The following is a 14,313-nucleotide window of genomic DNA, read 5'->3' on the forward strand; positions in this document are numbered from 1 at the left end:
TTTGTCACCCAGCAGTCTGCTCCTGGGGACCCTCCCGTCCTCCACACACCCCTCCATCATCACCCGCGTCCCAGGACGCTCGAAGGCGGTTGGACTCAGACCGCCCCCAACGATGACCTGGAGGTCCTTTGGGTTGGCCAAAGTAGGGTGGGCTCTTACCGCTCCTCTGGCTGCTCCCGGCATCCTCGCTGTCCTCTGGGAAGGGGGGCTCCAGCTCTTCATCTGGGGGGGAAACAGAGCAGAGCAGTCAGGGGGGAGAGCTGCGAGCGTTACTGCTGCACCAACCCCCCAGGCAGGCAGAGGGCTGCGAGAGCATCCGACTGTCAGAATAATAAATTCCCGGCTTAATTGTGAAGAGTGGAAGGGAGGAAGTCGCAGATAATATTTTAAACCGTGTTGCATAAAAATATGAATTGTTGTTAACACTGGTAAAAACAAATCACTTATTATAGGCTCATAAATTTAGGCAGCACTTTGCTGAGTGCCCTATAGGAAGAGATGCTTCCTGTGCAGGACTCGCAGCCCAGAGAAAAACGAGACGCCGAGGAGAAATGCCAGGACAGAAATGTGAGGAAGGGTGGGGGACAGAAGCAGAAATTAAAGAGGAGAAAGCAGAGCCCAAGGCAGCGGAGGGCAGGCAGCCGGCACGGCTACGGAGGATGGGGAAAGAGGGTGCAAGAAAATAGTGAGAAATGATACTGCGGAAAAGGTTAAAGACAGAGGGGCTGGAAGTCGCGGGGGAGCCCTGCAGGATGGCTAGTGACCGACGGGAGCAAGGATCTATACACAGATAAGTTTAGATAAGATTATTTAACACCAGCCTGAGCTGCCCTGGGTGCTGGGGCGAGTCAGGCGCACAGCACCCACGTTAGCTGCCGTCACTGCCCAGGCTTCCTCCTGCAACCATAAAGACTAGAAGCAACCTAATAAAACCCGATAAATAAAACTCAATTCTGAAACTTTTCAGAAAGAAATCGCTCATCTGCACCTCGTGCACCGCTGCCGGCACGGGGCTGTCGGGGAACACGGGGCAGCCCTGGCACGGCCGAGCCCGCTGCAGAAGAGGTGTCCCTGTGGCATCTCGGGGGACGTAGCTTTGCTGTCACCTTTGGGCAGAGCCAACAGAAACCAAGCCTGGGTCTTCTGCTGATCCCCCGGCACCCGATCGCAGGGCGGTGAAATGCTGCTTCCGAGGACGCGGCCCCAGCCGTCTCTCCCACCCGGCGCTGATCAATGCAAACCAGGTCAGACCTCCGCTGCCAATTACAAATTGCATCCCAAATTGGAGGGTCACTGCAACTGCTCCCCCATTAGACGGGAAGCGGCACCAAAGATCTTTTCTAAATAAATCAGACTTTATTGTAAAACTCGGCCACTGACGAGACAGAACCTCATTAGCATTGATTTTAAAATAAATTATTGAAAGTGGTTTTTGCCTGCTCTTTGCATTTGTAAAAGAGAACGCAAATGTATCCGTAACAGCGCTCTCCCCCCATCATTCCCACGCACCCCCCCCAAACCTTTGCATCTGGATTCCCTTAAACTTTAACAACGGCACCAAATTCCCTGCTCCCATCTTGGCACGAGATGGAGGGCGGTCAAACCAGCTCCCGCGCCTGCGTGCCACGAAAACCCCAGAGCCGTCCTCCGAAGCGGGCTGGCACTGTTCCCCCACCGCTGTGGGTGACACCTGCGCCCAGGGGCTCCCCACGGCCACCCCCTCCTCCTCTCCATGCTGTGCACAGCCCTCCGGCTCGTCTCTGCTCCTGCATCCTGCAGACACCGCTTCCATCCCGGAGCCAGGCTGTCCTCAGGAAACCTCTTCCCAGAGCCCTGCTCACACCTCCTGGCACGCACACACGCTCCTCGGGACGCGTCAGCCGGCGCTGGCGCGGGGATGATACACGTGCCGCGGAGCAAACGCTGCTGCTGGGTTTGCAAGATGAGCAAAGCTGCGGGAATCCTGCACACGGAGCGGGCTGGCTCTGCCGGCTCCCTGCCGGGACACGGTGCTGGGCAGCCACGGGTGCCCCAGTGATCCTGGGGAGACGTATCCGTCCTGCTTCCTCCCCACTTGCCTAGGAGCCCCCCCCCAGATTGCAAAGCCGGTCCCCCTTGCCGGCACGGCTAATGGGGAGTCCCATTTACAGCCCCTAACGAGCTCAGGCAGCCCGGAGGGTCCCAGCCACAGACGAGGGTCCCCGCTGCCAGGCGGGGGCTGGGGAGGCTTTCCAGAGCTGCCCCCTCTCCTGGTCCCACCTCGGGCCGTTTTATTCCATCTTTGATGGAATGAGGCACATTCTACCCAGAAATCCATTTTATTCCATCTTTGACGGAGTGGGGCACGTTCTACCCAGAAATCCAAGCCCCGGACCCCCTCCCCGTTGGCATCGCCCACCTGAGACATCAGCTAGGCTCGGGCAAGGTGCTCTCCGGTGTCTCGGAGGAAGACCCTGGGCAATGCCCGGTCCCCGCTCTGCCCGGCACGCTCAGGGCTGGCCACGTTTCAGCGAGCTCCGTGAGGGCTCTGATGGACGGAGCCTTCGTGCAAGGAAGGGAGGAAACTCACGTGGGATTTTTCTCAGGAAAAACGTGGTGGGGAGGCAGCTGGCTGGCGTGGCTTCCCCTGCGCTGGCAGCAGCCAAGTTCTGCTCACCCTCCTGCACCCCATCTTCTCCTGCAGCCACGGCCCCTCCGAACCCACAGACGGCACAGATGCCCTGGCAGACACCCCGGGACGGCCACGGTGAAGGCACTAATCCTGGGGTGCACAGTCTTCGCACGTTTTGAGCTGTGCAATTCATGAACAGGGCCCGTGGGGACATGAGAACCCCCCCTCCCCTCCCCTCCCCTCCCCTCCACAGCCCTGCAGCCTGTTGCAACCAGGTGCTTTTCTGAGTCAAATGTGGAAGCGATGCTTTGCCTTCCCAGGGCCTGGGTGTTTGGTCCTACCCGATATCCGCATTTTATAGTGATGAATCAGAGGGAAATACTAAAAAAAAAAAAAATGCACATCCTGGGGGCTGTGCTGTTTCTCCCTATGCCACCTCCCTGCGCGGAGCATCACGACCTCATCCACAGCACCCTGGAGAAAATGCCTTTACTGGGGCAGCACGTCCCTGGGGCAGCCCCGGGCACCCAGAGCCCTGCAGCAGCCCCCAGCCCCAACCCCGGGCATGGCCGGGGAGCCGTGCACCCCACCGCTGCGCCAGAGCAGCCCGGGTGTTGGGCAGATTCTCAGAGGAGCTGTGTTTTAATGTAGCAATTTGATTCAATTTTCCACTCTATAAAATTACCCATCACTGCTCGTTGCTTCCTAACAGACACCTTCACTCTTAATTTAACAATCCTATCGAATTCTGCCAGGGAAATTGGAAAAATTTATCACCTGTGAAATTTTATTTTTCCTTGGTTGTATCTGTTTTTGTAAAACTTCATTAACGACGATGACTTGCTGAGGAAATTATCTCTTCATCTCCCTCCCCCCCCTTTTCTTTTTTCCCCCTCATCCTCTTTCTCTATTCTCACCCGGGACATGAGGGAGGCAGCAGGGCCCAGAGGAGACCCCCGCTTGGACGGCGACTTTCCCTGCGCTTGCTGGGGGGTCCCAGGGGTGCGAAGGGCTGGGGGGGGGGACGAGCTCAGGCAGAGCTCTCCTACCTGCCCCGCACCCCGTGACTGGTTTCTCACCACTCGCACGCCGGGCACCTGCCTCTGCAGCAACGCGCCGCCCTCACCCACGTCCCAGCCGGCAGGGAACGGGGGTCTGCGGGGGGTGAGAAACTCGCCCAGACGGGAGAGCTGTGGCAGCGTCCGGCACGGCGTCCGAGCCGTGTCCCTGCCTGTCGGTGCGATCCCAGCCACGGGCTGCAGGCAGGATGCTCGATGGTCTGAGAGCGGAGGCGATGCGGGCAGAGGTGATGCGGGCAGAGGCGATGCGGGCAGAGGCGATGCGGGCAGAGGCGATGCGGGCAGAGGCAGCTCCTGCCTGCACCTCCGCTCGGTGCAGCCACGCTGCTGGGTGGGTGCAGGAGGCCTGGCCGAACCCCAGGCACAGCAGCCCCTGCCAGCAGCAGAGCCCCTGGGATGCCCACGCACCAGGACCAAAGGACGCTGCGAAAGCCCTGTAAAGCAAGGGGCTTCGACTCTGCTGCTTGCGGGGTTCGGGCTGGCTAGCAGCCTGAGACACAACCCTTCGCGCTGCCTTGGGAACCTCTTAGCAAGCTTTTAAGAATCGGAGGTGGGCAGGACAGAGAGCCCAGTAAAAGCTGATAGTTAAAGGAAGGGTTGGGCTGGGATGTTCCTTCCTCCACCACGACGCTCCGCAGTCCCAGCATCCGAGCGCCCATCTGTGCATGGGAGCAGGAGAGCAACATCCGAGGGGACCGATGGCGAAGCTGGCTGGCAGGGTCGGCTCCTGCTCTTTCGAGACACTCTGCATCCCGGAACGGGAGCAGCGGAGGAGTTTGTCCCTAAATCAACACTGCCCCAGCTCCTAGCAGGATCTCACCATCAGCCACGTGCGGAACAAACCTCACGTCTAGTATCTGCTCTGTAGTCGGTGTTGGCAGCCGCGAGGCAGGAAGGAGCTGGGCACAGCTGCCGAAGCAGCCAGGGATGCTGACAGCCCCGGGCCTGACAGACCGTCAGCGCTTCACACACACACCAGCCTGGGGACCGCTGCGGAGGCTCCCGCTGAGCTCGGCGGTCGCTGCAGGTACACCCGGAGGGAGAGAAAGCTGCTGCCCAAAGAGCCGGGGATGTAAACAGAGGAAGGGAAGGTCAGGAAGGAAAGACAAGAGATGCACAGAGGCTGAGGCTTTGCTCAGGGTTGCGTGGGCAGCCCTGGAGCCCCAGCTCTGCTCCCGGCAGCCGTCTGGATGCCGCTTGCAAGCTGCTGAGCAGAGATTTCCTTTGGCAGCAATAACAAGACAAAGATCTCGGGCACCGTAAAACTTTCTGGTTTAGATTTTTTTTTTTTTAAATTACTACAAATATAAAGTTCTGAAATAAATAAGAAGAAACAAGGACCTATTTTGCATCTCTGAGCACCGACACCAAGGTACCCTGCTCTCAGGGATGGGGTGCAGAGAGCTGGGTGATCCCAACCTCAGCGCAGAGGCAGAACAGCACGCGTGTTTGAATAAGGCTCAGGTGACCCGTTGACCAAGCCCTGGGGCATGTCACGCTGTGATTTCTGCTATAACGGTAAGAAACATTGCAGACTGTGTCACCCTCGCAGGCTGTTTGGTTCCGTGCCAGGAAGATTGCTTCTGGCTCCTTTAACCGGCAGCTGCTGCCCTGCTACCTCCAGACCTCGTGCACTGTTAGTGAGCAAGCGCTAGTCTTTAATGCGGTTATTTTATCATCTCTTGGAAGGCCAGTAATTGTGTTACAGCCATGACTGCATGCCCAGAAGGGAGCATTTTCATCATCTGAAGTCTGATTTTCCAGGTAACACAGCCCAGAGATTCCACTCTCACCAAACTTAATACTACCTGAGCTGAACAGAGCACCACCTCCGAAAGTCGTCTCACCTGAGTTTACAAACCCTCCGCCTCACCAGAACAAAAAGGGTTTGCTCCTGTGGTCCCTCAACCAGTCTGAACAAAGAAACGGGGGCAAATCTTTGAGTTATGGGTCTGTTAAACTCAGCAGAGTCCTAGATGTTCGTTCCCATCAACATGTTGTGTGGCCAAGGTCTCCTGCCACGTTTGCAGGGCTACAACTAGGGAATGGCTTGGATTTTAACCTGTTTATTTGGTTGCTCACCTGGCAAAACCTCATAGATGTCATCCTCTTCCATCTCAACATTTGGTTCATCCTGATTCAGGGTAGTATTGTGGGGCGTTGTGTTCATAGAGTCAGAACTGTCCACGTCATTGTAGGGATCTTCTTCATCCTCCTCATCATATGGGATAGTGAGGGAGCTCAGGTCTGGCAGAAGAGAGCAAAAGCAAGGTGAGAAAGAGCAAACCAAAGTACCAGCTGGATGCTGGTGACGAAGCCTATGCTGCTGTACGTTGTGCTCGCTATGGATCTCACAAGGAGTAAACCGTCCCTTTGCTTGGCCCGTGAGCACCTGGCGTAAAGAAAATGGGATGGAAGCTGAGAATAGGCTAAAACAAAGGAAAAGCCCAAGAAAGGATGGCAAATGCCAGAGAACAAAGCCAAATTCAACAAGTGCCTCAAGGAACTGAGCCTGACCCCATTCCTGGGCAGCTGCCTGTGGCTTCCACACGCAGGGCTGGAGTCCTGACTCAGTATTGCTGGTCTCAAACTGGAACAGCTCCAGTGGAGCCAAACCCCATCCTTCATCAGCCAAGGACAGAACAGCAGATCTGCAACCCCAGCAGTGAGGAACAATTCCCACCCTTTTCTTGTCCTACTTGGTGACACTTGCAGCCTTTGAGAGATCACACAACTCTATCCTCTAAGAGCAGCCGAAAGCTCTCGAGTTTAAACCAAATGCTTGTGGGCTCCAAGCAACCACTTCTTTTTAACCACCTGCTCAAAAAAGCAAAGCCCCAGAACCTCTCTTTTGCTAAGAGGGGATGGTGGGACCCCAGCAAGGTCCTAGCACTGGGCACGAGCCCACGCGTTGCTGGAGGCAGCAGCCCAAGCCGGGTGGGAAGGTGCTGCCAGGATCTGCCCAAACTAATGGGGCACGCTGGCGTGGGCCAAGCTGCCAAACTCACCCTTCAGGAGGAACTGGATCTGATCCACCCAGTCTTCAGCCTCTGCTGGGCTTGGGGCTGTGAACTGGAGAAAGGTTCATCTGTTATTGTGCTGGTTCTTGTATGTGGGGAGAAGAAAAAGATTTGCAGCTAGAATAGGGGATGGAGATCCTGGATCTGCCGTTCTCTACCCTCTGACTTTGGGAAAGCCATTTCACTTCTTTATCTCCCTATTCCAAACAGGGAAACAGGAGCGGAACAAAGCTAGACTATCCCAGAGGAAGGCTGTCAAGCCTAATTCATTAAAATAAGTCAGATGAAAACCACAATCCCCACTGAATATACTATACTGACTCTGAACCAAGGCTTTACATCCAAAACCTCCCTGAAGCTCAGGAAGGCTCTCATACACGCTTTGTGGACTGAGCCAGGTTTTTCATTACACCAGTTTTTAGGCTCCCCCCTGGACGCCCAACAAACTGAAGGTTTAAATTTAACCTGGCTCTGAACTGCTTATTTAAAAATGGGCTTTCCAAACCCAATCCCCACTTAACCCTTGTGCCCCACAAGTGCAAAGAGAGGATCACTCTCGTACCAAGGGAAAGTCCGTGCTGAGATGACCTGCCAAGAAGGAGAAGCATCGGCACCTTCTGCGGCGATTTTTGGTTTGTTTTGCCGGGGAGGTTGGAGATTCACAGCCTCCCTGACCCAGCAGGTCCACCCTGCGCCTCTGTTCCCAGACCTGGGACCGTGTGCTTTTGTGCCTGATGCTCAAACCAGCACGGAAGGTCTGTTTCTTCCCCCAGTTCCTACCTCGTAGGTGCGTTTGCCGGGGCAGATTAACTCGAAACAGCATCTTTTCCGAGAGTCTTTGCGCAGATGAAAAGCCAGCCGGGCGCTATAGTGCTCAATGGAGAAGTTGCCTTTCGGTTGCTTGCCTGGAAGAGGCGAAACGTGTTAAATCTGGAGTTTGCATCTTTTTACATCGGGAAACCGAGGTACACCATGTGTCCATGGGAACCGGCCAGAAAAAACCCTTCAGTCCGAGCATGTCCACCCCCAGGAAACCCAGAGGGAACATTATAAAATCTTCATAAAGACACAGTAAAGAGGACGCCCTTTGAAGCCTCAAGAGATTGCGAACAGCCAGCGAAAGGCTGCCAGGGTCAGAAGGTTGCGTGAGATGAGCTGGTTGTAATGAAGCAGAGACCACGGTGTACTTGGGGAAATATGATACAAATGATTATTCTGCTGGTAAGGCATCACCAAGCTGGCGTACAGGAAGAAATACTTAGCGGGACCTTTGAGAATTGGCCTACAGATCTTGCCGATGCACACGCGTGGCCGGTGTCGGCCAGGGTGGAGAGAGGGAACCTCACTGCAGTCATCTGAGGCGTCTTCATTTACCCCAGCTCGTTACTTCATCATGAATCTTCTTGACGAAGCGTGGGACTACGATTCAGGCTGTTGCTCTGAACCTTTTTTTTGAATTTGCAGATCCTTAAGAAACTTCCAGGGATGAGGTCAAGCCCTGTATAAGGATTTCAGCCCATGGATGACAGGTTTGCTTTACTCCGTTGTCTTCTGGAGACCATTTGGAAGTTAAAAACTATTCATCCCTCACAAAAGCCACCAAATATCAACCCTTGGCTTCAACACCTACCTCTGCTAGCAGCCCACCGGGAAAGCCTGACTGCTCGAGATCCTCAGACGAAAAAGGATGTGGAAGAAGGACAAAGACCCAGCTTCATCCCCACAACCCACCGGAGTTTAATCCTCTCCTAACTGCAGACTGGTCACTGTAAACCAGGGATGTACGTGCGTGTTTTCTAAGCCATTTTCATGCCGTGTTTCTGGATGGGTGGAACAGAGGAAGGCCATATATCTAATCACGCCAAACTCTGTTGGAGATATTAGCTGTCTGTTTATATGTACCTGATGGAGCATGACTGCAAAATATTTATATACACTGACACTTGGATTATATACAGTCACTTAGGGGGTTGAAGCCCAGCTGATGGCTAATGGAAAACTTGGTACATAATTTTATTTACACACAGCTCTGTTCCTGTGTCTCTCTTCTCTTGTTCTATACCTATAAAGGTGTTTGGGGGTAGGGGAAAAAAAAAAAAGCAAGCTGAAATCTACCTTTCTAGAACCTGCATGTTATGCCTTGGTTGGGAGTTACAACCTTCCCATGGTACAGGTTTTTCTCTTGTCTGATATTAGCCTGTCCTTCAGCAAGGGCTGTCCTCTTCTCTTTTCCAGCTCTGTCCGTGCCCTCAGCTACCACCCGGAGCCTGGGGACCAGAGGCAGATATCTCACCACTTACTTTTCTCATTGGCGTAGTAGTAAAAGGTCCTTCTGTTGAGGACACACCACCGCTTCTGCCACTCTGACCCAAAAAAGCTGGGCTCTAGAAAGGAAAGGACAGCAAAAGAGCAAAAAAATAAAATAATAAAATATTAGTTTCTGTTCTTTCAGTGTATGTTTCAGATGAATATTTAGGGGAAAGAAGAATTTTTTCCCCAACAAAAACCTACAGATTTCTGGCACAAAATTCAGGCAAGCAAATTTAGATACAAAACCTCAACCAAGTAAGAAAGAACCAGGCTGGAGCCCCTGTAAGCTTTCCCCAGCTCTCCAGGCTGGGCTGGGCTGGGCTGGGCTGGGCTGCTGTGACCCTTAGTCCTGCTAACCAGGAGGGAACACAGCTCTGGGTTAAACCTCCCTAATTGAGGCTTAAGCAAATGTCTTTTACTCTGTAATTGGAGCAAGCTAAAACATGCACAGGGCCAGTTATCCAGCTGATGGCCATGAGGAAAAAAGGGCTGCTCTTGCCTCATACCACCTGTCATACAGCAAATAAATCAAGATAAAATCGGAGTGATGAGGAAATAATTTGTAGCTTTCACAAGAGTCAGTAAAATCAAGATAAACCTGAGGCTGACTCACAGTCCTTATCTCAACTTGCTAATGTGTGTGATGCTACGAACTACCTTGTCCTCACCAGGATTTTATCCTCATTAGGTAGTGCGTGTTAGAAGGGCACATCTTGCCTTAGAGGACTGGGCTGCTGCTTAATTCAATTTCTGGGGTTTAATCTTTGTGCAGTTTGATGATCTGCAAAAGAGAATAAATAAAGGCTGTGCCCTCCCTGTGTGTATGATGCCTGAGAAAAGCCTGAGAGATTCTGCATGCGCCTACAGACAAATCTGCAGAAAAGATGTATTTTCCTCTTTGTTCTTCATCTGAAAACTTGCGTTCTTGGTAATTCGGAGGTGACACCCCAATCCTTATCTTATGATGTCCTTGTCAGGCCTTACCTCGGGACCTCTTCTCCAGATATCCTTGCTTCAAAATGTTCCCTGTGTCTTGCACACGCCTCGGTGTGATCTCTTCCAGTCCTACAGAGAGCAGAGCAAAGCAAAGCTTTGGGATTTCCCATTCGCACAACCCCTCAGCACAACATTTTCAGTCCCCTTCTCTGCAGAAGAGGCTTGGGAAGGCAGATCAGCGGCTGGGGGTGAAAATCATGGTCTATCGCGATCTCACCAGCTATTCTCAACCCTGGGTGCAGTCTCCGGGGGCTGATGCTCAGCCCTTTTCCCCCCTCCCCTCCAAGGTGCCTTTGGCAGCAGACAGGATCTGGTCAGGTTTACGGGCTCGGAAAAGCCGATCCCCTTGTCGGATGTCTGGTCTAGCTCAGAGCACGGCACCTCGCCTGGGCTGGCAGCCGGACGCCGCGGCGGGGCTCTGGCACTCACCGCACGAGGTGACGGCCGCATCTCATCCCCAAAACCAGTGGGGCGAGGACGTCCCCGAGCCATGGCTTGCTGCTGAGAAGGTCTCCCCCTCCTCTCCTGTTCATCTCTTGCTATCGTAACTTGTACTAAGCACAATAAAAAATGACTAACTAAATGCCACTAATCACCTCCCCAGCGCCCAGCCTCGGCAGCCTTTTCAGTAGGAATAACTTCCCAGGGTCCCAGGTCACAAGAGCTTCTGCTGTTTTCTTAGCGTGTCTCGCTAACGCCCAGCTCTCAGCCCAATCCATCCCACCTGTCACCTCCCTCATTCATGGGCTATTTTCATTTTTGTGTTTTATAGTTTGCAAACTCCAGGCTCGCTATAAATTCACTGTAAATGAGTCTCGGGGCGAACGACGGACACAAAGACACACAGAGTTTGGGTTGGTGGAAAGGCTCCCCTACGTCTGTCTCCTCTGTTGGCTGGAAACCGGATCCTTCAAAGACCAAATCCTTGGCCTGTGCAAAGCTATCCGAGATGATTCTGACTAGGGGAAGCCTGGGATGCTGTGGGATTGCCCCTCTGCAATGTCTGGAGGACATGGACAGCCCCTTCCCGCACGGAGAAATCTCCTTTCTCTCCAGCACCTGCCCGGCACGAACGTGCTCAGGCTTTTCTCTAGCAACGCCGAGCATCTGACTTATGAAAAGGCACATTGTCTTCTCAAATCCAAGCCCTGACCCCTTTTGCTAATGCAAATCTAAATGTCATTTTATGGGACATTTATAATTATGAAAATGGGACGGTGCTGCCGGATGCACAGGGAGACCCTGCGAGTATGAATATTACATTAATGTGCCCAACGCCAGCTCGCTGATCCCGCTGGCAGGAGCATAAAAAATGCTTGAGTGAAACTTTTATTTAGACGTTAAGAATCCAGGCCCCAGCGGGGTGACGAAGGCAGCCCCGGCGAGATCCCATCAGCGCGAGCGCTTGAATTGAATTACCCAGGGGGGAAGGCAGGAGCTGCAAGTGCTGCTTCGCTTATTTAATTTCATTTACTTTCAGTACATTATCAGCATGGGGCTTCCCTCTGCCCCCATTCCCCCAAGAAAACCGGCTGCAGAAATCGCCGGCGTGCAGGATGCTGACGCTTGAGCCAAAGCGGGGACGTGTCCGGCCATCCTGGTCCTCCTCGGGATGCGCTTTCTGTTCTTTCCTTAACCGTCAAGAGAGATTTGGGGGAGCGCAAGGACCTTTCAGACACCACAAAGAGCAACCGAAGCGGGGAGGCAGCACGGGTGCGATGGGAGCCAGCAACAACCTCTTCCAGCCCCCATCTTCTCTCTTTGCCCACCATTTCTTGGCTCTTGCCTGTAAGCAGGCAGGACCCCTGGGATAGCTACTGCCTCCTCAGTTGTGCTTTGCCCTATTTGAGATCAACTTTCCATGTAAGCAGATCCCATGTTTCAGGTTATTTGTGGCCCTGGGACCCAGGACCTGCTGGGTTGGCATCTCCCCGGGGCCAGGGCTCCGCTTCACTGCGGCACCTCTGCGGCATCACCTCCGGAACACCGGCAGGAGCCCAAATTTCTCCTGCTTTGCAAGAGACACCGTGCCTCAGTTTCCCAGCAGAAAAATCAGAATGAAAGGAGACTCCCTTCTTCTTAAATACTCAGTGGCTGCTCAGACAAACTAATACAATTATGGAGGGGTTGCAAGGGCTGATTCGATTGCATGGGGCTCTGGAAATTTTAAGTTTTACAGAATATGACATGAAGATGGAAGCTGTAACCTGTGTGTTGCACGCAGCCTCTCTAATGCAGCCCCGCTAATGCAGAGCCAGGAAGATTAAATCTCTGCAAGGTGGGCGAGTGCGGGGGCTGCAGATGGGGCTGGGGCTACGTGGGGTGTCCCTGTCCCTCCCCATGTCCCCAGCCTGCCCCTAAGGACAAGCCAGATGGCTTTTGCTGGCAGCAAATGGCTAAATTAACCTGCAAAGACAGTCCCTGGGGTTTGGTTGGGTTTTTTTTTATTTCTTTAAACCGTCCTAATGGACACCCAGAAGATCCAGAGAGGCTCGGTGGGAGCCCAGCCCCAGAAAGCTCTCTGGTTTCCAAGGGCAGAGGGTTTATTTGCCCGGGCAGCCTCTGCCAGACGCCTCTGCCCCAGGACCACACAGCTGGCAGGTAAACCGCAGCTCACCACATCTCCTACGACTCCAAGGGATGGAAAAGCCAGCCCGTCACCTGGTCATCTGTTCCAACCACTAACGGCCATTCACCATTTATAAAAGCAGAGAAAGAAAAAGCCTTCAATTCATCTGAGAGACACATCTGTGCTCCTCGGCCCCTCTCCGGTCGCTCCTGGCACGGCGCGGCAGAACTGTGGCTGCGTCTGGAAGGTCTCAGTGGTCCCTTCCACCCTGACATCTCCCCCAGCCCACCCTTTGCCCAGCAGACGGTTGGTACCGGCAGCACTGCCCGGTGTCACCAGCACCTCAAACTCCTCGTGGCCCCTCTTCATCCTCCTGCAGCCTCTCGAGCCTGGCTCCCGAGGGCTCTGCAGGCTGCTCAGCCCCAAGGATTTTCCCGCAGCTGAATTTCCTGATCCATGGGACACATCGCTCCATCTGGAGCCTCCCACAGAAGGGCTGCACGTTGGTGGCACTGGGAATAGTTCTGTGCCGTAATCCTGGAGACCACTGTTCTGCAGAGGATACAAAGCTGCAGCGTTTCAGGAGCGGGAGAAAACTGGGGCCAGGGACCCACGCCCAGGGGTGCAGGAGCAGACACCAGCTCGTTCCCTTCCCCTCCTCATCGCACCTCAATCTTTACCATGATTTGCATCCCCCAGGCGCGGCCGAAGGATGCCCTCAGCCTCAAAGTCTTCACTCCTGCACCAGCCTGAACCCAGGTCACCCACCGAGCCTCTGGTTTTGCTGACCAAACAGCATCTTTTGGGCAAAGTTTCCAGGAGTTTGGTTGCCAAGCGCTGTGACCGTTCCACCCCACCCTCGCCACGTCCTCAAGGACCTCTGGATTTCAGCTCTCGCCCCTTCGGTCTCTGAGTCATGCACACCAGCTGCACAAAATGTCACAGTAGCTGCAGCCAAACATGCCCGGGGGCTGCGGCGGTGCCCACGCTGTCACATCAACCGACTGTTCAAAGGGATGGAGCACGGAGGCACGACGGTTACAGCTAATTCCCCATCCTCCAGCTTATTCACCAGGCTGAAATGTGCCAAGAGCAGATTCTGCTCCCGGGGACTTTGCAGGGAACACCCAAACACATTTCAAGAGGACAATTGGCTGTGATTTCCCAAAGCCCTCCGCGGTGGCTGCGCTCTTTTTCCCATTGAAGCTAATGAGAAAAAAAACAATCAGAAAGAGACAAACAACCCCTCCCACTGCCTTCAAAGCGAGATGGACCGGGGAAATGCTGAAAGCTTTTGGAAATCCCAACCGACACCAAGGTCTGCCACGGCAAACGGGTCCAGGACGTGGCTGCTGGGGCTAATGGTACTAACGACCACTGTCGAGCAGCATTTGTGGGTCTATTCAAACTCAAGTTTCATACATGCAAAAACAAGGAGCTGTTTGTAAGCCATGCTCCTGTGGGTCTCTGATGGGTGAATAATGCTTCCCGTATTTAAAACCGTTACCTTTTTCCAAGATCAAGAAGATCTTGAAAGCATCTCCACTTTCTCACATCAGGATCCCCCCCCCAAACCTTCTTCCCAGACACCCTTAATCAAAGTTACCAGCCAGGTGTACCCCATGGTCCAGTCGCGCTTGGCCCCTTGGCTCCAGGCTCCGGCTGACGGAGACTGAACACATCTGGCACAGCTGGGCAGGACCTTTTCAGTGCCGTGCAGATGCTGCA

General features: G+C 53.8%; 1 protein-coding gene across 2 annotated transcripts in view; it reads right to left on the bottom strand.

Annotated features, from left to right (window-relative positions):
• SKAP1 (src kinase associated phosphoprotein 1) overlaps positions 1–14,313 on the bottom strand; it is a 154,341-nt gene that overhangs the window by 18,699 nt on the left and 121,329 nt on the right. For both annotated transcript variants that reach the window (XM_075775263.1, XM_075775262.1), the window contains 6 exons: positions 10,005–10,085; positions 9,011–9,094; positions 7,491–7,615; positions 6,699–6,762; positions 5,773–5,937; positions 160–222 (listed from right to left, as the gene is read on the bottom strand). In XM_075775263.1, the coding sequence (XP_075631378.1) occupies positions 160–222; positions 5,773–5,937; positions 6,699–6,762; positions 7,491–7,615; positions 9,011–9,094; positions 10,005–10,085 (582 nt within the window). The remainder of the gene's footprint in view (positions 1–159; positions 223–5,772; positions 5,938–6,698; positions 6,763–7,490; positions 7,616–9,010; positions 9,095–10,004; positions 10,086–14,313) is intronic.

The sequence above is a fragment of the Balearica regulorum genome, chromosome 24 (genome assembly GCF_011004875.1).
Source record: "Balearica regulorum gibbericeps isolate bBalReg1 chromosome 24, bBalReg1.pri, whole genome shotgun sequence".
Taxonomy (NCBI): domain Eukaryota; kingdom Metazoa; phylum Chordata; class Aves; order Gruiformes; family Gruidae; genus Balearica; species Balearica regulorum.